The 24,889-nt window shown below is 43.0% G+C and overlaps 1 protein-coding gene across 3 annotated transcripts in view; it reads left to right on the forward strand.

The window, feature by feature from the left end:
• Eprs1 (glutamyl-prolyl-tRNA synthetase 1) overlaps window positions 1–24,889 on the forward strand; it is a 70,416-nt gene that overhangs the window by 43,716 nt on the left and 1,811 nt on the right. For all 3 annotated transcript variants that reach the window (NM_001429565.1, NM_001429566.1, NM_001024238.1), the window contains 12 exons: window positions 62–295; window positions 579–841; window positions 8,266–8,317; window positions 9,186–9,395; window positions 9,725–9,797; window positions 10,766–10,845; window positions 11,089–11,190; window positions 11,878–12,033; window positions 13,260–13,457; window positions 15,695–15,868; window positions 17,848–18,008; window positions 22,018–22,096. In NM_001429565.1, coding sequence (NP_001416494.1) covers window positions 62–295; window positions 579–841; window positions 8,266–8,317; window positions 9,186–9,395; window positions 9,725–9,797; window positions 10,766–10,845; window positions 11,089–11,190; window positions 11,878–12,033; window positions 13,260–13,457; window positions 15,695–15,868; window positions 17,848–18,008; window positions 22,018–22,096 — 1,782 coding nt within the window. The remainder of the gene's footprint in view (window positions 1–61; window positions 296–578; window positions 842–8,265; window positions 8,318–9,185; window positions 9,396–9,724; window positions 9,798–10,765; window positions 10,846–11,088; window positions 11,191–11,877; window positions 12,034–13,259; window positions 13,458–15,694; window positions 15,869–17,847; window positions 18,009–22,017; window positions 22,097–24,889) is intronic.

Consider the following 24,889-nt stretch of genomic DNA (forward strand, 5'->3'; position numbering starts at 1 on the left):
GATTTAATTCTTTGAAATGACATTGAAAAACTGAGACATTTCTCTTCCTCTTTGTTTTCAGGCTAAAATAAATGATGCTGTAGAATGCTTACTGTCCCTGAAAGCTGAGTATAAAGAAAAAACTGGGAAGGAGTATGTACCTGGCCAACTCCCAGCATCTCAGAACTCACATTCAAGTCCTGTCAGCAATGCCAAGCCTGTTGGATCAGAGACACCGGAAGCCAAACTGCTGTTTGACAGAGTGGCTTGTCAAGGAGAAGTAGTTCGGAAACTTAAAGCTGAGAAGGCCTCTAAGGTCAGTGTGGGGTTTTCTTTGTATGGTCCTTCTAGTGACTGCTGTTAAGACAGTGAGTACACTGCATAGATCATTTGTTTTCTGGTACTCTAGACTTGCTTTGTCTCTTTTATAATCTCTCATTTATTTTCTTAGTGTATTTAACCCATTGTGTCTACAAACTGTTGCCATTAATTAATTGTTCATTAGCCTCGTACGCCTGGGTGTGGCATTTGTTAGCATACACCCAGACAGTAACTTACATGGCCTGATATCCTTCTTTGTCCCCTTTGTTACACTGAAGGATCAAGTGGATTCAGCCGTACAAGAACTTCTTCAGCTGAAGGCACAGTACAAGTCACTGACAGGAATTGAGTATAAGCCTGTGTCTGCTACTGGGGCAGAAGACAAAGATAAGAAGAAGAAAGAAAAAGAAAATAAGTCTGAAAAGCAGAATAAGCCTCAGAAACAAAATGATGGCCAAGGGAAAGACTCTTCTAAAAGCCAAGGCAGCGGGCTGTCGTCCGGTGGAGCAGGAGAAGGGCAAGGGCCCAAGAAACAGACCAGGTGCTAAAACACATCTCTGAATAAGTTCAGTTCTGAAGAGATTTTGTTTTTAAAATTTGCAAATGTTGGCTTATTGTCATCAAAACAGAATGCACATATTCCAGTGTCAGCAGATAACTCCTAAGTAGCACGTCGGCTGCTGTCCGTAGACTTTAGAAGTCATTGTACTTGTCCATCTGTCCTTCCCCCCATCAGGGAAATGAATTGGTCACCACTGTTACAGGTTGAGTATCTGTCTTACTGTTCTGTTGCTGCGAAGAGATAGATACCATGACCAGAGCAGCTAACAGAAGAAAGAGTTAGTTGGGGGCTTGTGGTTTCAGAGCATTAAAACTTCATGGCCACCTTGGCAGGGAGCATGGCTGCAGGCAGGCAGGCAGACACTGGAGCAGAGGAGCGGGAGCTGAGCGCTTACTTCCTGATCTCCAAGCAGAATGAGAAACAGACTGTGCCTGCCATGGGCTTCTGAAATCTCAGAGCCCAACCCCAGTGACACACTTCTTCCAATAAGGTCACACCTCCTAGTCCTTCCTAAACAGTTTACCAACTGAGAACCAAACTTTCATGTGTTTGAGTCTGTGGGACGCTCAGCCTTTGAAGCCTAGACAGACGTGCAGAGTGTAGAAGTCTGAAGTCTGAGCAGTGATGTTCCCAGATACACTGGGTGGTGGACACGAAACCTGTGCCAGTGTGATGTGCATCCAGAGAATAGCTGTCAATACGTGTAAATGCTCCTCTCAGCAGCAGCTAAAGACACAGCTTTGGGGGTTTTTTTCTTTTAAGTGGAAGCTTTTCATAAGAAATTTCTTCTCAACGATTTTGAAGTTGGTAGTTTAAATATAAAACAGCTAGTTTAAAAACCAGACTGAAATGTATGTCCTTTTTCAGTTTGTCTGTTTGAACAGTGTAACAAGGCTTCCTGACGTGGCTTCTGAGGTGGTTTGGATTTTAGATCCTTTTAGCTGTCTATCTAATTTAGCTATCTCCCGTGTCCATGTGCCCCCTCTTTAGAGAACACAGAAGCTACTCCTGGCTTTATGTATTGACTCAGCTCAGTGATAGTTGGCAAGAGGCTAGAGCTGTTCTCTTCCCTTACCCTCTGACTGCCTATGTAAACTCCCAGGTTGGACATAGAGAAAAGAGAATGAAACTGAATACACCGAGAACCTCAGGCCATACAGCCTCACTTGCCAACTGGGAAGAGATGCTTGGATAGAACACAGTGGACACTGGAACCAAGCTTCCCTGTGTAGCTCAGGCCTGCCTCGAACTCTGTCCTTCCGCCTCAGCATTGCTTATAGACGTGCACACACCCATGCCCAACTAAGGTTACGGCTGTGAGGAGAGAAGTCCTATCTGGAATAGGAAGTGAGTGCTGGGTAGGAAATCTAGGCCCAAGAAAGGCTCTCCTTTCACTTCTGCTAAGCGTTCTACTACCCAGTCCAGTTCCGGTCGGTGCTGGAGGAGTCGGGGTTTTCTCGTGTTTGCTTGCTTGCTTGTTTGCTGGTTTGCTTGATTTAAATGTCACTTAGTTTTACAAACACCTCTGCATCTTCTGTGTATATCGTATAAACTATAAGTTCATGTCCACTCATATGTGAATATTCATTATGTGTGTTTAATGGGTGGCTGCTGTTTTTATTACTTTTTATATTTAATTTCAGTGAGACACTGATCTTTTTAGCTTTTAATATCACCTGTGTTGAGATTGGCAAAAGCTTTTCTCATAATGAGTATACGTGAATAGACTTTGTCTTTACCAAATATATTTTAATTGAAAAAGAACTTTATTTAAAAATAAGTAAAAGTCTTCTTTAAAAATCATAGTTCTAAACAGGTTTGACCTTGGCAGTTTTTATGGACAACATCTGACCAACTTCTGAAGAGCTGGTTTTTTTTTTTTTTTGCAATCAGCAAGAGTGTTTATTGGAAAACACACGTACCTTCGGGCACACAGTCTCTTCGGAGGACTTGCGCGCCCAGCAGCTCCAGCATGGGGCTTTTATAGGGATTGGGGAAGCAGAAGCGGGCGTACAGAAGCAGATGCATAGTTATGGGGATTGGTGGATTCAAACGAGGCACATAGACATGTTCACATATGATTGGCTATTTCACATGATGAGGTAATAAGGTATAGCTACACACATTGGCAGGTTTGGGGCATCCTGGATGTCGGGGGCTGGGGGCTTATCTCTTCCTGCCAGGTGGCCTGTGAGTCAGATCCAGTACTCCTGGTCTGTTCTGCATTCCTTTCCTTTTATGGTCTGTTAGTTCTAGCGGCAGGGCGGGGCTGCCTGGACTTGCTTTTCACAGTGTTTAGTCCTGAGTTGAAACATACTCTTTTAACTTCATATTTTTAAACCTTAAATCTGTATAATTTTCCTTTCATTCCCCTCTTCTACTAAGTAATTCTAATCTTAGAATTTTGATATCAAGTCTCGTATTTGGTCTCACCACTTGTCCTAACTGACTGATACTGTTGTCTCAGAACCATCAACCACACAGCACTCACTCGATTTGTAACAAAAGCAATTAACCTGTTTGTCACGCAGGGTCCAAAAACTAAAACCAAGAAAATTATTAGTAATGGCCCAGCCATATAGCAGAGAGTAGGGTAGTCATCCAGGGAGACCGAGTGAACCAAGACTCAAACCAACCTTGTTGAGCGTCTCTATCTTTTTGTAGGAGTCAAACCTATTAACTAGTTTCTCTAACACATATGGACCTATAATCAGAAGCAGAAGCAAAACTAAGAAGGGTCCCATAAGGGAAAATACCAGAGTAGTCATCCAAGGAGATCTACTAAACCAGCCCTCAAACCATCCCTGATGCGCTTCTCTGTCTGCCTTTTGTCTAACCTTTCTCTAAGTTGATTCATGGAGTCTTTAATTACTCCTGAATGGCAGTTCTGAATTCTCTATAAGCCTTGCATTGCAACAGCAGATGTCCTTGTGCTGCCCTTGCAGCACCTAGATAGCCTTAGCCCTAAGTAATCCTCAACTCCTTTTTTTGTGTCTTACTAAGTCTTTAGCATCAGGATTCCAATCTGGACACTATCTAAACCTACACACCAAGGTCATGACTAGCTTTTAGAACTTCTAAACTTATACAGATTGTGCTCCCTGAGGCACAATCCCAAGAAGTGTTAGGAGTACTAACATATTCAATGTTACATCATTTGTAATAGAAATCAAGCCTATCCCCACACCTATCTTGATAAAACCCGGGGCAAACATGAAATTAAGTCTAGGGAGCTTTTTGAAGATCTGAGTTTCCCTCTAGGTCCCAGCTCTCAGCCCCAGCAGCTAGTACACGGCTGGTGAGGGCTGAGAGTTGATGGCTGTCAGGGTGGTCATCAGCACCAGGTACGGTCCTTTCCAGTGAGTATCTGGGTTCGGTGCCATCGTATGTAGCCGAGTCTCCGACCTGGAACTGGTGAGATGTCTCAGGGGTCCCCAGGGCATAGGCTGCTGCCAGCTCTGAGCAGATTTCTTTCTGTATCACCTGTAGGTCTTTTAGTCTGGCACACAAATCATTATTACTATGGCACTATGACATGTTGGTTCAGTAACATCATTTAATACAGTCAGGGGGGCTGAGGCCCCATTTAAGATCTCAAAGGGGGTAAGGCTGAATCTGGAAGGGGTATTTCTTGCTCTGAAGAGAGCAAGAGGGAAGGAGTGTCACCCAGTCTGCGCCAGTCTCCATGGTTAATTTGGTCAGGGTCTCTTTTAGAGTTCTATTTATTTACTCTACCTGTCCTGAACTTTGAGGTCTGTAAATATAATGTAATTTCCAATCGACCTCTAAATACTTGGCCACACCCTGGCTTACCTTGGCAATGAAAGTAGGGCCATTGTCTGACCAGATTACCTTGGGCATTCCAAATCGGGGGAAGATTTCTTCCAGTATCTTCTTGATGATTGCAGAGGCCGTCTCTCATTTGGTGAGGAAAGCTTCTATATATTCCTGAAAAAGTATCTACAAGCACTAGGAGATACTTGTGATTATATTTTTCTGGTTTTATCTCAGTGAAGTTCACTTCGACTTTTAACCAAACTCTCTAGGTCTCTTTGCCCTGTTTGCTTGCTAAGCATTCACTTATTGACATACCTTATACTTTCTACTGTCTCTCTGGCTAAAATCTTAAAGTCTATTACATACACTTAACTACTTGGACAAACTTTTTATCTCCTAAATGAGTCCATTTCTGTATTTGGCAAAGTGAGTCTTTTCTTTGTTCTCTGGGGGAGGATAGCTTTCCCCTCAAGTGTGCCATTGTCCTTTATCTTTTAAGCAATTTGGGCCTTTTCTAAGTGAGGCCATCCCTTAGTCCGATCCTAGTTCTCAGTGACTGTCTCTTGCAGGCCTGCAACCAGGATAGGCTCCTGCATAGCCATTTCCCGAGCCACTTTATCTGCTTTGTTACTGCCCAATGCCACTGAATCTCTTCCCTCCTGATATCCTGAGCAATGAATAGTACTCACAGTTGTTGGCTTCACCAGGGCATCCAAGAGATGGCAAAGGCATCTGCGGCACTGATGTACTGGGGGGTTGAGATTCAGCCATCCTAGATGACATTGTGTTGTCCACCATGGCAGCACCCACTTATCTCTGACCTTCATGAAGAGAACTGTTCCCGTCTGTGGACAAGGTAGCCTCGGCTTTCAGCAGGGGTCAATCAGCCAGTCGCAGAGGTCTTTCCTCCACCCATGGGCTTCTGCCAGTGCTTGACACTCGTGCTGTGGTGGCTCCAGGTCAGGATTGGGCAGCAAGGTGACCAGATTGCCCCCAACAGGTGGAGAATCTAGTCCATGGCAGCTGACCAGTGGTCCCATCTTTTGGGACACTCTATTCAAAGGCAAACATCAGCCACTCTATCACAGTTTAAGTCCTGGATTGGGTGATAATTGTTAGTGCCCGGCTGGCAGGAGTGATATGTTCCAAGTAGAACAGCGCTAAGCCATTCATCTCCCAGCATCAGGTACTGGTGCACTGAGACAGGTCTTAAGCTCCACATACACAGTCTGTAGATATGCATACACATGGCCTCACCCAGCCATTTCAGCCCACGCAAGCCATTTTGGGGAGCAATTTTCTCATGAGCAAGGGATGGGGGCAGTCAGGGATGACTATGAACTAGTGAGTTACCCGGCCCACGCCAAGGTCCACTGTTCTTCGGGCAGTCCATAAGTATTGTTTGTTGCCAGTAGGCCCCTGTACCCAAGGTCTTTGGATATTGGCCTACTGGAGCATAGGAGCACAGAGCATTGGGTCCCTGAATCCATAAAACAACTGGGCAGGCTTCCCTCCTATCTCTGCATATAGCCAGCACTCCAGGACCGAGAGGCTCTCCAGTGTCCCCTCTTGTTCTTTCTGGGGCAGTCCCTGACCCAGTGTCTTTTTTTTTCTTTGCATTAGGCACACTGATCTTTAGCCAGGAATTCTCTTCTGTTGCCAGGTACTGTCTTCCTAGGTTCCCTAACTACTGTGGCCAGTATATGTTCCTCTCTTGTCTTTTATCTCTCTTTAGCTCTCTAGCTTCCTCTTCTTTTTGTCTCTTTTCTTCCCTAGCTTTCTGCTCTTTTTACCTTCTTTTCTCTTTCTCTTTGTTTAACCTTACTTTCTCTGTAACTTATACTAACTCTCAGCAACTTAGCTTAACCCTTCAAATTTCTGTAACTTTCTCTTCATACCCTTTCCTTATCTTAGCCAGATTGGTGGGGCATTTTCCAGCCCCTAGGAGACCCACCCTTGGAGCCTGGGGGCAGACCTGGAGCACTCCCTACCTTCAGGCGTATTGAAGTCAACAGTCAGGAGCCTTCCATCCATGTCTGGAACATTCTTTCTGGCCTCTAGCAGTATTCTGTCTTTCCTCGGTGGTAAAGAAGATCTGTAACAGTTACTAACAAGCATCTCACGTGGGATGGTGAGAAAACAAGAAGGGAATCTAGAGGAGAGAGGTCCACTGAAGAGGACAAATAGCATTTAGTCACACAGCTAAACCAGGAGGCCTTTTTTTGGACAAAAAGGCCACTGTAAATATAAGCACAAGCTTTGTCTATGAAACAGAAAGGCGAGCAGAGAGGCAGCCTAGCTGTTACCGGCTGTCTCTCTGGGCTTAGATTTTCCCTTAAGGAGTACCTACCTCCCTTCAGTGTCAGCTTGGTGGCTTTGCCTCTCAAGAGAACCAGCCTCCAAATGACACTAGGCTTCTAGTAACAACTAATAACAAAAGGATGGAGAGATGGTTAGAACCTGGGTGCTAGATACTAAGCAGCTGACAAAAGAATTGTAACCAGTTCACCTGGGGCTTTCAGGACTTTAGTAACAGCCCTTTACCAAACTGTCTCAGTGGGCTATAGGCCCATGGTAAAGAAAACATTAATCCTGACTGGCAAAACAAAGTTCTTCACAGTTGTAGATTCTTTGAAACTATTTTAGGGGCTCTTTTTGTCCCCCAACCTGGGGCATTTTAACCATAGGGGCAGGAACTGGCTGCTGTGGGGATAGGACCAAAGGCACTCTCCATGTTAATGATGATCAGCGAGAAAAGTAATTTAATGTTGGAGACTGACTCCTCCCTTGGAATAAGGACAGCAGATAAGGCAGGCTTCCTTAAAGAACATCTCTTAATGAGTGCTCTCCTTCTGTGAGCAAATGTCAGAAATTCCTTTCTTGTTTTCCTTATAGTCCTCTCCCACCTCGCTCTCAGCCTTTTTAGATAGTTTGAAGAGCTGTTTTAATGTTCGTGCATGACCATGGTCTCGGTACTTCTGAGACAGAGGTGGGAAGACTGCTATAAGTTTGAGCTGGTCTGATGTGCACATCAAATTATAGCCACATAGGGGCTAACTAAATAGTAAAATTCTTCCTGTGTTAAAAAACAAAGATTAAATTGTTTCTAGGTTAAAAATATTATTATGTAAATGAATATAAAAAGATCCAAATATAAAAGCGACTGAAAATTAAGGACCCCTCACCCCATTTTGAGCTTACAGTCTTATTTTCAGTTTATCCTGCTGTGGTTTGAATGTATCCCCAAAGTCCAGATGCTAGGAACTTGGTTCCCCAGTTCCTAGAGATAATAGTATCTAATGGTTGAGCCTTTCAATGAGGAATTGAGTAAACTCAAGTTGAAAGAATGGAATCTTGTGATGGTGTTAATGGTTTTAAAACAGCCATCACTAGCAGCTTCCTAGCGTCCTGCTGTGTCCTGTCATGCCCAACCCAAGATATGCCTCTCTAGGGCCCTCCCCACCCCAGGACTGATGCTGCCATCAGGCAGCACCCAGACCAAACACGTTCTGTTCTTTAGATTACTTGGTCTCGGTATTTTCTTATGAAAATAGAAAACAGACTAAAACACGGCCTAAAAGCAATTGCCAAATGAAGGATTCATGTTTCCTTTTGCATGTCTGCAGATTGGGTCTTGAAGCAAAAAAAGAAGAAAATCTTGCCGAATGGTATTCCCAAGTGAGTATACCTTCATTTGGCTTTTATGCTAGCATTTCTCAGTTCTCAGGTTTGGCTTTGTGTTCACATTCTAAAGTCTAGGGAGAATGGTAGCCATAAGCAATGTGATCCATCCCCCTTGTGTGTGCTCAAGAATATGCATTTCTATGTGTGTGTGCACATGTGCATAAGTCCATGTGGAGGCCAGAAGACAACCTTGGGTGTTAGAAAAGCCATTTAGCTCCTTAGAGATAGATCTCTCTGGCCTGGGTTCACCAATCAGTTTAGGCCATCTGGCCACTGCACCCCAGAGACCTTTTGTCTCTGCTCTTCTTCCTTCCCCAGCATTGAAGGCACAAGTCACCTCTCACACCACCACACCTGACACTTTAGGGGTCTCGGGATCAGGCTTTATGTGTGCAAGGCAACCATTTTACCTATTCTCATGCATCTCCCATGATGCCCATGTGTCAGGTGTGTCGGCACACCCACGTAACCCCAACACTTGGAAGATGACGGCAAGAGAATTTGAGTTCCAGGTTAGCTGGCCTACATAGTGAAACTGTCCTAAAATAAAAAATAAAAATAAAAGAAGGCTGAAGGTATAACTCAGTGACAAGTCTCCTGTTATGTATTGTCTGTCCATGTAGGAAAGGGTAGTTTCCACTCCATATTAAGGAGGTGTTTCCAAGCTGAGTATAATGGTATAGCCTGGAAGAGATTCTCCTAGTCTAAGAGTGAGCAAGTTCCAGGACAACCAGGGCTACCCAGAGAAATAAACAAATAAATGAGGGTGTTTGCCATTACCAGGGAAATTTGATGGGAACCACATGCTCTTGCCTTTGCGCTAGAGTGCTGGTTCAGTATACGAGCCTTTTCTCTTTAAAAGGTCATCACGAAGTCAGAGATGATCGAATACTACGATGTGAGTGGCTGCTATATTCTCCGACCCTGGTCGTACTCCATCTGGGAATCCATTAAGGACTTCTTTGACGCGGAGATCAAGAAGCTCGGCGTTGAGAACTGCTACTTCCCCATATTCGTGTCCCAGGGCGCACTAGAGAAGGAGAAGAACCACATTGCTGACTTTGCTCCCGAGGTGAACTGGGAAGGAAAGATGTGCTTTTTTATTTCCTGCAGTTCTGTCTTAGAAACTCAAAACTATATTTTCAGTAGAGTTTAACAACCAGCTAAGAAATGTGGGGCTATTCTTCTTTTTAAATAGAGTTCCATTTTTTCTACCGTTATAGCAAGTTTGGTTGTTATTCTTGTGCTCCGACTAGATGATTTGCCCGTTTTCCTTATAGTAACAGCGGTGAGAATTTGAACTTTCTTCAGTTGATACTGAGAAAACCTAAAAGTTATTGTGTACTTATGCTCTTCAAAACACCATTAAAACTGTGTCACCAATGGTTTTTAACTTCCTAGGTTGCTTGGGTGACAAGATCTGGAAAGACAGAGCTGGCAGAGCCGATTGCCATCCGTCCTACTAGTGAAACAGGTGAGAGCCAGCCTGCAGCTCGGGAGAGCTGGGGAGAGCTCAGGGGAGAGCTCAGGGGAGTGGATGTGGCCAAAGGGACAGTGCTGTGTTTCCTAAAGAGAACATGCAGCGGTTCCTCTCTTTCCTTTCGAGTTTGCCATTTTGGCAAGTTACGGGAAGATGGCTGTCATGGCTAAAAGGGGTTTTTCTATTTTAAACATCATCTGTTTTTGTTCAGTGTTAGAAGTTTTCCGAGGAAAATGTACTGGAATTACTCTTGGGATTGGCTATAAAATTGCAAATGATGCTGTTCACTTAGGTTTACACACCCGTAGAACTCTGTTGTAGAGCACTTGGAGAGTTTTGTCTTTGAGGCAGGGTCTGAGGCTTTGGATTTGTTGGTGTGATCAGCTGTCTTTGGTTAGTATGCCTCTTACTTAGCTCATACTTCTGCTGTTTTTGTATTTGCATCTTTGAAATTATTTTGATTCCAGTTTTTTTTCTTATACCAAATTAGTAGTTTTGTTTAGCTGATTATACATTGTAGACAAGTCATAGTTCATGGAGTTTGCTTCATTGGGTGGATATTAAAATTTTGATTCTGATACATAGCTGAATTCAAGTAATAACATTAACATCTTTAAATTTGATAATGATATTTGTGAGCCAAAGGAGAGAATTAAACAGTATGAAGAATGAAAACAGTCTTACACAGAACACAGCGTTACTAGTATTCACCCAAATAGGTCATGAAGGTAATCAACACTTTACATACAGATAGGTGAAGCACGTAGAGTGTGATTGCTCATGGTCTCGGTAGATCTGTGTATCTTCAAGGTTATGTGACTTATGAGTAAGTAATGCTATTCAGTGAGCCATCACAGACAACGGATCAGGCACACTTTAATTCATAAAATCACGTCATGAATTGAACTCTGGTCAGCCTTCAGGAAGAAATCAAGTCCTAAATGTATTTTCTTGACTTTCAGTAATGTATCCTGCATATGCAAAATGGGTGCAGTCCCACAGAGACCTGCCCATCAGGCTCAACCAGTGGTGCAACGTGGTGGTAGGTGCACATGCGTTGTTTGGTGGTAGGTGCACATGCGTGGTGGTAGGTGCACATGCATTGTTTGCCCCTGCTTCGCTGGCTTTCTGGCTTTGTAGAGCACACTTTCTTTCCTCTGAACGTGGAAGCGGTGTTTGAAGTATTTTAGATCACAATAATTATTTTTGATTATTCATCATGTAAAGTTGCTAATAAAACCCCTGTTTTCCCTGTGCTGACTGGGTTTGTCCTCTCATCTTGCAGCGCTGGGAGTTCAAACACCCACAACCTTTCCTCCGCACTCGGGAGTTCCTATGGCAGGAGGGGCACAGCGCCTTTGCCACCTTTGAGGAGGCAGCTGACGAGGTAGGAATGGCTCTGTGCTGGGCTCCTGTCTTCAGGCCCTGCTTTCTTATTGTGTGGCTTATGCTATGTAAAACCTGTTTGAAAATAGAAAGTTAACTCAAGAGTAAACAGATTTAAAAAGATGTTTATTGGGCCTGGCATGGTGCACTCCTTTAATTCCAGCACTTACGAGGTACAGGCAGGAGGATCTCTGTGAGTTTGAGGTCAGCCTGGTCTCCTAAATCAAGTCTGGGACAATCAGGGCTTGTTACACTTGAGAAACCCTCACTCAAAAAAAAAAAAAAACAAAAAAAAAAAACAAAAAAAAAACAAAAAACCCAAGATAGACAAAAATACCAGCAAAAAACTGCTTATTGAAATTTTACTAGTAAATTTACCATTTTAAAAATTTGATAAACAGTTAGACTTTAGTTTGTAGCAAAATTATAGTCATGTGGTTAAAATGGATTGTTTTCTAAGGTTTTTTACTCTGATTACTGTATATTACTCAAACATTTTTTTCTACACTCCAAATGTACATACACTTAAATATTGCTCAGCCCATTGCTTTTTTGTTGACTGTCTTCCTTCAGTCTCACAATGGCTTCTTTAGCCTTCCCAGAAGGTTGTGTTTGAAGTGCTTTCTCACATACATTTGAGATGGAATGAAAGCCTATAGCAAATATCACGCTGTAACTGTTGTTATAGGTGTTACAGATCCTCGAGTTATATGCTCGAGTGTATGAGGAGCTCTTGGCAATCCCCGTCGTGAGAGGAAGGAAGACTGAGAAGGAAAAGTTTGCAGGAGGAGACTATACAACCACACTAGAAGCCTTCATATCTGCCAGCGGACGCGCTATCCAGGTAAGAAAGCCCCGAAGGCACAGCCCATGCAGTCCCAGCAGGCACAGCCCATGCAGCCCCAGCAGGCTTGCTGCTTTATTAGTACATGAGCACCAATGTAGAAAACAGTACTCAGGTTTTAAAAACAAAACCACCAGTGTGTGATCTAGTCATGCCTCTCACAGTGGCAACATCACTTGGTTAAAAAACAATACACAATGCACAGAAGAATATTTAGAAGAATATTCCATAAAAGGAATGAATTCTGTCATTTTCAGAACCATAGATGAAATTAGAGATGTTTGTGTTAAATAAAATGGGTATTATTTCGTGATCTCAATTGTATGTGAACTCTAAGAAAGTGATTGTATATAACTTGATAATAGACTTGTGTTTACTTAGATGTTAGAGAGAATATGGGTTACTCAGGCATTAAATTTTAGTTCCATAGTTACAGAATGTTACACTGTGGCTAATGATGGTGGCAGACACCTGTAATCACAACTCTGAGGACCTTGAGTCTATGGCAGTGTGAGCTACGTAGTCAGACACTGTCTGTGGGGGTTGGGGGATCTACCCTGTTGGGGTACAGGAGGGTAACTATCAAGAGTAATCCAGTGTGTTTTTGTAAAACACTCAAAGGATTTTGGCAGTTTTTACCAGAAAGAAATGATAGCTTCTTGAGATAAGGTAACCTGATTTAAACATTATAAAATGTGTATGTGTTGCCTCATTATGTTAATTTTAAAAGTTAGTAAAAATTAATTTCTAGGGATGCAGTACAGTGCTTCTCTATCATGCATGGAGCCCTAGGTGTAATCACCAATACTCCATCAAACTGGGCATCATAGCGCACATGTGTAACTCACCTACACGTGAAAGCAAGAGGACCAGGTTATTTGTGGCTCCCCTCAGGTCCATAGTGAGTTCTATGTCCATCTGGGCTATGTGAGACCCTTCCCAGCCCAGGGGAGAGAGAGAAGAGAGGACAGCAATGGGACAGAGCAGCACGTGCCCTCTAGTCACATCAGTGACGCTGGCTTTTATCCTGCATTCCCAGATCAGAACCCTGTTGTTTTTAACGAGTTCTGCCCTCTTGTCATGTTGTCTCACTAGCATTTTAAGCATTAATGTTAGAAAATTAGGTAAAACAGTACAGGTAGTGATTTTCTAACGTATGTGATCTTGTAGTGATTATCTTCAAAGGCATAGTAGTTTAAATTAAAGCCTGTGTTTTGTTATTTTAGGGAGCAACATCACACCATTTAGGCCAGAATTTCTCCAAAATGTGTGAAATAGTTTTTGAAGATCCCAAGACACCAGGAGAAAAGCAGTTTGCATACCAGTGCTCCTGGGGCCTGACAACTCGCACTATCGGTGTGATGATCATGGTCCATGGGGACAACATGGGCTTAGTGTTACCTCCCCGTGTAGCGTCTGTCCAGGTAAGGAAAGCATTTCTGCTTATCATTTCTTTTGTAAGATTATAAGCCATGTTTACAAAGGAAGTTTGAAAGGGTAGATTTCTCTGATACAGAAACACGACCAAGACCACTATATTGTAAAAATATGTGTACGCTTTTATTATTTATTGTCTGAATAATTTTAAAAATTACTTCATTGAAAACTTTTAAAGTTTTCACTAAATTTTTTATTAGATTTATTCATTTTATTTTCTTTGTGAGTGTTTTGCCTGCCTGTGTGTTTAAGGACCACATGTGACTTTGGTGCCCACCATGTAGATATTCTTAATTGCTGAGCAATCTCTCTAGCCCTAAAACTTCCTTTAGAAGTAATTTTTGGATATTATTTAGAACTACTTAAATACAACATAGTAGGTTAAAAGTGTTAGTAAGTGACATTTATCTATTTAGTACATGTTGGAGAAAAATTGTAAATCACATAAATTTATTTGTGGAAAGATTCAGTTATTGGAAAACAGACTGAGGATTGTGTTAGCAATAAACCAGTTCATGCTGGATCCCTGAGAAGGAAATGTCTCTGCACCGAACCTCCAAACCTGACTGGAAAGCCATTTGTACTGGCTCTCTGTGGTCATGGTTAAAAGCCTTGGCGCTGGAGAGATGGCTTGGCAGGTAAGACCGCATACTACTGCTCTTCAGAGGACCCACGTCCATGCTTACATCCAGCAATGTACAGCTTCCTCTGATGCTAGCATCATGGAGATCCAGTGCCGTTAGCCTCACTGAGTACACGGCAGCACACATCTTTAATTCTAAACATTAGACGTAGGGGCAGAAAGATCTCTGGGTTCCAGGCCAGCCTGGTCTATATGCTGATTTTAGAGAGGCCAGTTAAGGCCACATCGTGACATTGTGTCTCAGACAGAGAGACTCCAGCAAGCTATAGGGCACTATGCCCTTATTCTCTTTATATAGACTTAAATACCTAAACTCTTAGTTCATTTTTACTAAATTTTTTCAAGAAATATTTGGAGAGATGGAAGACCATGTTTTCAAAGGGAAGTGGAAATTTGGAGATATAGCCAAAATGGCAGAGATGACCAACCATAGTCTTCCCAAAGGTGATAAAAAGAAGAGGAAGGCGATTCCAGTGCTTCTCAGATGCCACTGGAGCTGCTGCAGGAAAGCCAGGTCAAGAGACCTCAGCAGTCATCACAGGCAAACATAGGAAGAGAAAGCAGCTGCCCTAAAGGAGAGACACGGAAGGAAAGGCATTGCTCCCTGCACACTGGGAGATGAAGTGGCCTGGAAGGCCACAGACTCAGAAGAGTGAACCAGAGGAGGCAGAGAAGGAAGAGGATGGGAATGGAGAGGAAATGGTTGTCTTGTACTATGTGCGCACAGGCAGCTGTTCTGCGAGCTCGATGTTCATGTGCAGCTCAACATTGACATCACTCTACACTACAGATGATAGCTAGGTTTCCCCGTAGCTGATGCGAGTCTTCGTAGAAAAAGTGCTTTTAAAACAGTGTAAGGTGTGGCATTTCAAGAAGCTACTATGTATGTATGTATGTATGTATGTATGTTACTATGTATGTATATACTATGTATGTATATTACTATGTATGTATGTATGTATGTTAGATATTTTAAAGCCCTTTGGTGTGGATATTATTTAATATTTAATGGCTTTTGTTGTTGGCATAGTTTTGTTTGGTGTACACACACACACACACACACACACACACACACACACACACATCCCCCTTTACTTGGTTTTTAATATATTGGCCTGGCAGCAAATTTTTGAGGAATTCCTGTCAGTAGTATGCTTTATTTTTTGTATTTGTTTTTTTTTTGTTTTTTGTTTTTTTTTGTTTTTGTTTTAGGATACTGTATGTTTGGGGATTTTGTTTTGTTCTGTTCTATTTAAAGATTTACTTAGATAATTTAGTATGTGTGCGTACATGTATGCCTAAGTGTATGTGTGTGCGTCACATGTGTACTGGAGCACTCAAAGGTCAGAAGAGGATTTGGACTCCCTGTAGTTACTACAGATGGCTGTGAGCCACAATGTGTGTCCTGGGAACCAAGCCAGTCACTGCAAGAGCAGTGTTCTTAATCACTGAGCCATCTCCATGTATTTAAAAGGCCATTGGCAGATTTTAACTTCTTTATGGTTTATTCTTGTAGGATCTAGCTGATTTGTTATTGTAGATGTCATTATGTATATGTGTGTGTCTTTGGCTGGACTCTAGGTGGTAGTCATTCCCTGTGGAATCACGAATACCTTGTCTGAAGAAGACAGAGAGGCCCTGATGGCAAAATGCAATGAGTACAGGAGACGGCTGCTCGGCGCTGACATCCGAGCTCGAGTCGATCTACGAGACAACTACTCACCAGGCTGGAAGTTCAACCACTGGGAGCTCAAGGTGAGCCGGGGCCTGCTTGCGTAGATCTAGATTTCTTTGAACTTAAGGAATTTTTTTGTTACCTCCCTTATTTATAGTTAGAAGTTCTTCACTTGTACTGGGAATTGGGGGCTCTAGAGTCTGTAGTTTTAAACTGATTTCTGTGGTGGTTCAGGGAGAACAGCTTGGTGGGAGAACATTTAGTGTGTGCTTAGCCTGTGTTTGATACACAGCACTGTGCCTTGCCTCCCTAGAAGTGGAAACTGGTTTTTACATGAGAATAAAGTGATCTTGAGGTGTTTGTTTATACTAAGTAAACCTCAGGTGTAGGCATGTGGCAGTGCTAATATCTGGAATTCAGCCATCGGTGGAGTGAGGTTTGGGTGAGGATGGAGTCACAGGTTGCTGTCCATCTGGTTGTACATCTTGTCATTTTCAACTCTGTGCAGACAAACCTATCTGATGCTTCCTGTTTTACTACATAGCTTCATCGTTAGTTAATATACACCCTTAGTTTCATTTTATAAACCTTTAGCATTTACCTTTTTCTTTTCTTTTTCTGTCTTTCTTTCTTTTTCTTTTTTTTCTTTTAAGCTGCTAGAGACTTTTAACTCAGTTTGTAAGTTAGGAGTCAAATAAATACATACCAGCTTACATTATAGGAGTAGTGTGGGACATGTCCTCGGATAGTAGCTGAGGTTTTAAGAGTGGATGCTTGATGGGGGCTGGAGAGATGACTCAGAGGTCAAGAGCACCGACTGCTCTTTCAGAAGTCCTGAGTTCAATTCCCAGCAACCACATGGTGGCTTATAACCATCTGCAGTGGGATCCCATGCCCTCTTCTGTGTCTGAAGACAGCAACAGCATACTCACATACATAAAATAAATAAATCTTTAAAACAATAGAGTGGATGCTTGATTTGTTGGGGTTATTCACAGTCAGCCATCTTGCATTACAAAGCCACCAACGTTTATCACCTTACTTTAAAATGGCTCCTAAGGTCACTCTGTGCTGGAGTTAGTGCCAGTGCTGACCCTGCTTCTTTGTGTGCCAGACTTCCACACTGGTCCCATACCTCCAGGGAGGATCCCAGCAGCTACTTCTTCAAGCCAGTTTCTGTGTGCCTACAAAATGTTAAAAAGAGAAGCTGTTGCTGTTAGCTTAGTCAAAATGAATCTACTTCCGAATCCCCCACTTCCCTTTCCTCTTTCCTCCTCCTATTCTGTGAGGCTCAGACAGGTTTGTTAGCATTCCCGTACGTTTTCCTTAGGAGATTATATATATCCCGTACGTTTTCCTTAGGAGATTTTATTTATACACACACACACACACACACACACACACACACACACACACACACACACACACACACACACACACACAGGGTATATGAGGGTACTGAGATTTGCAGTCTCAGAGTCCTGAAGTAGCTTTAAAGGATCTTTCACTCAAATTTAACTTAAGACCCTCTGTTTTTCAGATAGGGTTCCAGACCCTACGAATGCATGGTCTCCCTAAACCTAAAGGGCTTCAGTCCCCTCAGAGATAGATCAAAATGCATAAGACTAAAATATGCAGGAGTCTTAAACTGGCATGTGTTACTTCTTAAGTTCCCTGATGGAAACCTCAAACTTTGTCCCAAAGCCAGCGTTCTGAGCGGCACTTAGTAACTCCCTCAGCTGTGAATCTCAGCCCATCCATAACCTATAGGGACAAGGATCTGAGCGGAGGCCTGGCACGCAGCGCTTTACCTATCCCTACAGGTGATCGTGATGCATTCCATAGTTCCCAGAGCAGGCATCCCAGCCAGAGTACATGTTTATAGGACTAACCCCTCAGTGTCGTAGATGTGTCTTTGGTTTCAAGATGTCTCTGTACTCTCCCTGTACCCTGTGCCATTTGTGAGGAATTGGGATTCTTACGAGATGAAGCCATGAAATAGTCTGCATGCAACTTAAGACACACATATACAATTTTAATTGCCTGTCCTGTTTTACAGGGTGTTCCAGTCAGACTTGAGGTGGGGCCACGTGATATGAAGAGCTGTCAGTTTGTAGCAGTCAGACGAGATACTGGAGAGAAGCTGACAATTGCTGAAAAGGAGGCGGAGTCTAAACTGAAAGGGGTTTTGGAAGACATCCAGCTTAACCTTTTCACAAGGTAGCTAGCTCTGTAGGTTCACTGTGTCTCCTTTCCTCAGTTTTCACTGGTGTTTGACACACAGACAGTGGCTTGCGGATTATTACAACTGAAAGTAGCCTTATCCTCCAGCCCCAGGGCCACTTAATATCATATTCCTTGTGGGCATTGGACCTGCAGCAGGCTTTTCCTCAATGCGTGTTCTCTGAGAAGTGTGCTGTCTGTGGCACCTGGTGTACCTCAGATCCAGGCTTTTGTAACATAAATGTGAAGGTATAAGTCACCAGTTCTTAAGTGCCTGTACAGATTGCTGGAACCCAGGAAGCTTTAGTAAATAAATACCAGCACTTTTCCTGAGATACTACTTAATGGTGGTCTACAGAGAAGCCAGTAACCATGGTGTAAGAAGCTCCTCTGGGACGGTAGGAGAGATGGCTCAGTGGTTAAGAGCTCAGTGGGTGCTGTTCCTGCAGAGGACCTGAATTTGGTTCCCAGCAGCCACACGCAGTTCATAACTTGCTGTAACTTCCTTCAAAGATTCTTCTGGACCTCTTAGGGACACACACACACACACACACACACACACACACACACACACACACACTCCCTACTCACGTTAAAAAATAAAATAAGTGGGCTGGAGAGATGGGTCAGGGGTTAAGAGCACTGACTGCTCTTCTAGAGGTCCTGAGTTCAATTCCCAGCAACCACATGGTGACTCACAACCATCTATAATGAGATCTGATGCCCTCTTCTGGTGTGTCTGAAGACAGCTACAGTGTTCTCATATATAATAAGTAAATAAATCTTTTAAAAAATAAAATAAAATAGAATAGAATAAGTGAGATTGATGCCTCAGTAGTTAAGAGCATTTACTTTGGACGTCGGTTCAGTTCCCAGATCCTGTGTCAAAGACCTCACAACTGCCTGTGATGCCAGTTCCAGGAGTCTGAGCTCCTCTTTGCCTCTGTAGAACCAGACCCAGAGATGGATAGCACACATATAATCAGGCATTCACAAATGCACACCATGTAAAGTAAATAAAGGAAAAGTGTACAGCTCGGGATATGAGTAGCCAAGGCTAACAACTACTCTTGATTGGTTTGGGAGAATGAGATTGTTGAGGCATTGGGCTAGCCTAACCTGTAAGAGGAGCTTTTCCTCTCTGTCTACCTGAGGCAGTGAGAGGAAGGTACTATCACTAGGGATAGAAGGTTAAGTGTAAGGTTAGGGAAGGGAGCCTGTGTTATATTTATTCTTTTGCTTTATAATACTCTATTCCTAATGTATAGTGGGTTTATTTATTGAGATGGAGTCTCACTATGTAGACCAGGCCAGCCTCAAATTCATAGAGATCCACCAGTTGTCTCTGCCGCTGGTGCTGGGATTAAAGGCCTGCACCACCATACCAGGCCACATTGGGTCTCAATAAGTCTGACTGGGAGAGAGTAAACTAATTTTAACCTCACCTTTGGTGCTTGATTGCATGTTTCTGGGCAGGTAGTTTGCAGCTTTCTCTGGGCTCATTCATAGAAGTGTTTTGACCAGTTGTTTTAGGATGCGCCTGGTGTCTAGATAACATGGTATGTTCACAGTCTCTGCACTGGGAACAGGCAGTGCTGTGGGTGACGCACTGGAGAGCTGCCCGCCCTCGACACTCACCCTCGATGCTTGCCCTCGCCACTCGCCTGCAGGTGGCTCTCTCTGTTCTCAGTCTCCTGGAACTGGAGGAACAGAGATTGCTGAACTTCATACCTGGAAATCCTGACTGTGTGATCTTAAGATATATTTCTGGTTGGCTGAGGTTTCTCTCCTGTGAATCGTGTTGTGCCTTAGGTTGGAAAAGCAGTGACAGAAAAGCAGTTTTCTCTTGTTTTTTGATTTTTCTACCCTTCCTCTGATTGGTCATCTGTAGTAATAGACTCTTGGGCATTATAGTCATGGAAGTACTTAGTAAATACTTGATAGAAGATGTTATTAGTAAAAGATAACTTTGTGTGTTCACATGGGTGCATGTTGTTCACACAGAGACCAGGGGTCAACCTCAATACCATTGTTCAGGTGCCATCCACTTTATATTTCTTGGAGCCACCAAGTACATCCTGGGATACAGCATGCACCATATAGGAGGGTTTTGTTGTAGGTTCTGTGAGCCGAACTCAGGCCCTCATGCTCAGAAGGGGCTGGCCTATCACTGCAGACTCCAGAGGGCTAATTCTGTGAGAGCGAATTATTGCTGTTTGTTTTTGTTGGAGATAGGGTCTCCCATAGCGTGGATTGGTCTCAAACTTCAGTCTGGCCTTGGATTCCTGATTCTCCTGCCTCAGCCTCCCTAGTGCTCTCTCTCCTGGCTTAGCAGAAAATTTCAGCAACTTTTCATTCACTTTCTCTCACATGTGCACATAAGGTCCCTACTGAACAGTTCGTACTCAGTTTATTCCTAGCAGTGTTTTGTTTTGGCTCTGTGATGGCTCATTATAGAGAAGCTGGGACAGATGAGAGCAGAGTGCTTGTGGGAGCCACGTCCAGGGAGAGCCACCGGGAATATTCTGTTTGGGGGTTTATTTTCACTTTTCAATATGAATGGGGATTGTGACTCATTTTGATTGTGTGACTTCACATTGTAATAGTCAGCAGGCATATAATTCAGTTTTAGTTTTATTTTTTTATCGTGTACAATTTTCAGTGTGCATTATAATATTTGCTTATAAATTTAGGGCCTTTGAGTAAGTCTCAGTTCTATCTAGAATGTTATTACTAAGGAAAAGCTGGATTAGGATAACAACTCGTTGTTAATTAAGACAGCAGTGCATACTGGTTCACGTTTGAGTCTCTGTTGCACCAAGTATAAAGACAGCAATACACTGATAAATTTCACTAATTGAGGACATAGCAGTGTAGACCTATCACAACTTGTATTCCTAAGGTTTCCCTCCTTCCACAGCATGGGCTCTCCTGTAGCCTAGACTGAGAGACCTGAGATTTAATGTTAGGGTTTGTGGGTTCCCTCCACTGAGGTACATCCCAGCTTTCTTAATATCAGCTGTGGTTAAAGAAGTCCTGGACGAACTAGACTAACCTGTTATGACCAAGAGAAGACACAGGGCTGTGAACAACTTTCCTGTTCTACGTGAAACTGTGAAGCCAGCCTACAGGTCAGGAACTCAGATCAATTCATTTTATTGGTTTTGTCATCACCTAGAACTTAGTGACACAGACAGACCAGATCATAGGCACGCCAAGGCAGTGCTGGTGGGCGAGGGTGCAGGAGCATGCGTACTGCCTTCAGGCTTAGGGTGGGAAAGGCCATGATTTTCCTACAGAAATGGGACAGAAAGGGGAAAAGAGGAAACAGGTTTTACTGACAGCTAGCAGTTGCTAGAGTTCTTAGGTCTTAGACCTGAGATTCAGAAAAGAACAACCGTCCTCTTTTCCTTCATTAGTACATGTGTGATTTTAATGTGGATGAAAATATTACCTAACGCCTGAGGCTCTCATGCAGAGCCAGGCATGGAGATTTACACCCAGGAATAGCAGCTGCAGTAAAAGGACCATGTTCCAGGCCAACCTTGGCTACATAGTGAGACCCGAGGGGGCAGGAGTGTTGGATGGTGTAAAAATATCTTTAATTTGTGTCTGTGTGTCTGTGCTTTTCTTTGTGGTAGTATATTCATACCTTCATGTTTCTATACTTCTGCTAGTGTTACTCTTTTTCCCATTTTATAGAAGGGGAAAATAGATTGGAAGGGTTTGAAAAATAACAGGCCTCACAGGCGGTGTAAGTGGGAGTGAGACGTGTTCCACAGGAACGACAAAGTAGCACTTGCCGGGTGTGTATGTAGGCCCGAGGCTCGCGGTGGTACTGCAGAAAGGTGACTGGCTTATCTGTGGCCACTGCCAGTAAGGAAACTAATACTCACAGTGAGTTCTAATTTTCACTTACTGCTTCATTAAATCTTGCTTATCTTGGGATTTAAAAGAAACTCGTATTTATAAGAAAAGTTATGTATTTTCTGACTTATTTTGGTAGGGCTTCTGAAGACCTTAAATCTCACATGGTTGTATCGGATACACTGGAAGACTTTCAGAAGGTGCTAGATTCTGGGAAGGTAAGAGACTCCAAAACAGGTTTCTCGACTTTGTTTGTTTGCTTCGGGGTTAGGGATTGGCCCCCTAGGGTCTTCCCTGTGTTGGCATTGCTGTACCCCTGAGTACACTTCAGTAAATCCTGTTTCAAAGCCCTCTGAACTTACACTTTGTATCTCTCTTTTTAAGCTAGTCCATTAAGACGATTGCACATTATTCAGCTTTATATACTATTAGAGTGAATCACTTATGGACTTTAGTATTCTGGTGTACGTGTTAAATATACAGCCAGTCCTGTGTCTCCAGATGACAAATGAGAAAATTATGGGCCAGAGTCTAAACAAATTAGCCCATGGAATTAGATGCCAGAGTTAGACTTCTCTAACACACTTTAATGTGCTGCCTTCTAGGATTTCTAAAGATTTCTTGTTGAGAATAAAAGTCAAAGTGTTATGATGACTCCCTAGTGTATGTCTTGTTCCAGGCCCACAGGAAATGCTCCCTCTCACTGCTGATCTGTAAAATAAATGTGAAGTACATGATCTCAAAAGTCCTCTCAGATCCCTACTTCCGCATTTGGCTTTGGTTTACTGTTTCTCTGACCTTTTACCTTTCTGTATTCTAACGTCCCCTTGAGTCGTCCTTTTACCAGAAGACCAGAGGTCACGTAGCCATCCCCTCCCCTGTGTTTTCTTTCCTGTGTGATGTATTTATGCTTTGCTTTATGGAGTTTTCGGCGAGCATTGAGGATTGGATTGAGGCTTTGGGAAGATGGGGCTGGGCAGGCACTTCACTACTAAGCTATCGCCCCAGCCCGGTCCCTTTATTTGGAGTAACCTCCTTAAATTGCCTAGGCTGACCCTTGAACCCACTGTATAGCCCAGGCAGCCCTTGAACTTGTAATCTTCCTGCTTCTGTCTCCAGAGGAGCTAGGGCAACAGGCTTATGCCACCAGACTCAACTTCTTCCATTAATATTTAAATTGAAAGGTTTCATTTACTATAATGATAGAATTAGTCACTTTTGTAGAACAGTTTATTAGAGAAATTGCATTAATATAATAACACACATGTATAAATAAGATTCATAAGGTATTAGTGGGTTGTATATTTTATTCTAATATTAGATAAATTACTGTGGGGATTTCACATTTTAAAGTGGAGCAGGGGTATTTTAGTTTCATGTTTAAGAATATACAGGACAATAAATAGATTCTGTTCTAATCAGCAGTCAGTGCTTTCTCTCTTGCTCCGTGAGGATTATCTCAGGAGTGCTGACTGACCATCAAACAATCTTTGAAAGGATCTTAGGAAGTTAAAGTTAGGTAAACCTTGGCTTGCTTCCTCTCTGCTTGGTAAAGGGTTGGAGAGGCTAGTCTGCTCACTGACTTTTAAGTGCGCTCTTCCTACTTTTCACCGTGGTTTACTCGTGGAGATCATGGTGCTCGGGGCTGGATCTCAGGCTTCAGGCTTGCTAGGCGAGCCGAGCCTTCCACTTGAGCTACTTGTTATTTCACGGTAGAGACCGGCTGGGCCTGAGGTCACTGGTGAGCAGGGTGAGCCGGGAGTCTTTGAACTTTGGATCCTCTTGGCTCAGCACCTAAGTAGCTACAATTATTTCCCCATGCCACCAGTCTTCCTTAGAACAACAATGTTTCATGTACTACAATCATGATTATTTTATATATCACACAACCTTATAAATAAATGGACTTTCTTACAAACTAAATTAAAGGTTTGTAGCTCTCATACAAGGAAGTGACTGTTACTTTAGCTTAGGTCTTGGGTCTTTTGTCTCCATTTTCATGGCACATTTTATATTGAAGCTAATACATGTGCTCTCTCTGATCTCTGCCCTTTCTCTCCATCCATTCCCAGGCTTTTAGGACACACCTAGAAATGTATTATTCTGTAGTCTTAGAGGCACTTGGTCAGAATAGCAGCTGCTACATTGCAGAAATAGCACAGTTACCCAGTGAGCATGAGGCTTGGTCGTGTTTACTAGATCCCAGGTACATGGGGAGGCTTTGCAGAGGAACTTTTATTTTGTTTTTGAGACACTGCTGTATAGATCAGGACTTAGAACTCATCCTTGCAGGTGAGCTCTTAGTTTTCAGAATGTAGAACACTGATAATTCATGAACAGTTGATGAGCAGCACTGTGGCCTCTGCTCTCAACAGCCTGCCCATCCTCTGTCCTAGTCTGTCGGATGAGTGTGTGTGCATGCCAGAGCACACAGAGAGGGCAAAGAACAACCCGGCAACAGCGTGTTCTCTCCTCCCATCATGTTCCCTGGGATTGAAGTTACATTGTCTGGCTTGGTTGCGGATACTCTCCCCTCGCAGCCCAGTCTCCAGCCCTTCAGTCTTTCCTGATGTCAGTGTCTTTCCCCCATTAACATCAGCAGTGACCTCCAGAAACTGCAGAGTTGCTATTTCAAACAGTAACTGTTCGGCTGTGAAAGATAACTTGCCTGTGACATTTTGTTTGATTAAAAGAATATCCAGGCTAGGGATTTTCTCCTCCTTACCTTTCTTCCATTCACCCCCCTTTTTGGGGCCTAGTGTGGACTGAGCAATGTCTGTGTGCATGCTAGGTAAACACTCTACCACTGAACTCAGGTCCTGTTCCTTTGTGTTTAACTTTTATTTTATTTTGAGATAGGCACCCTTGTGCTTGCTTTGTCCAAACCTTGTCAGACTTTGAACTCGTGACCCTTATGCTTCAGCCTTCTGAGTAGCTGGGATTACAGGACAACCCAACATTTTCAAATAGGAAGTGAATTTCAGAATCAAATAAAATGCCACTCTTGATTC

Source organism: Rattus norvegicus, chromosome 13 (assembly GCF_021556685.1).
Source record: "Rattus norvegicus strain SHRSP/BbbUtx chromosome 13, alternate assembly SHRSP_T2T, whole genome shotgun sequence".
Classification (NCBI taxonomy): Eukaryota; Metazoa; Chordata; class Mammalia; order Rodentia; family Muridae; genus Rattus; species Rattus norvegicus.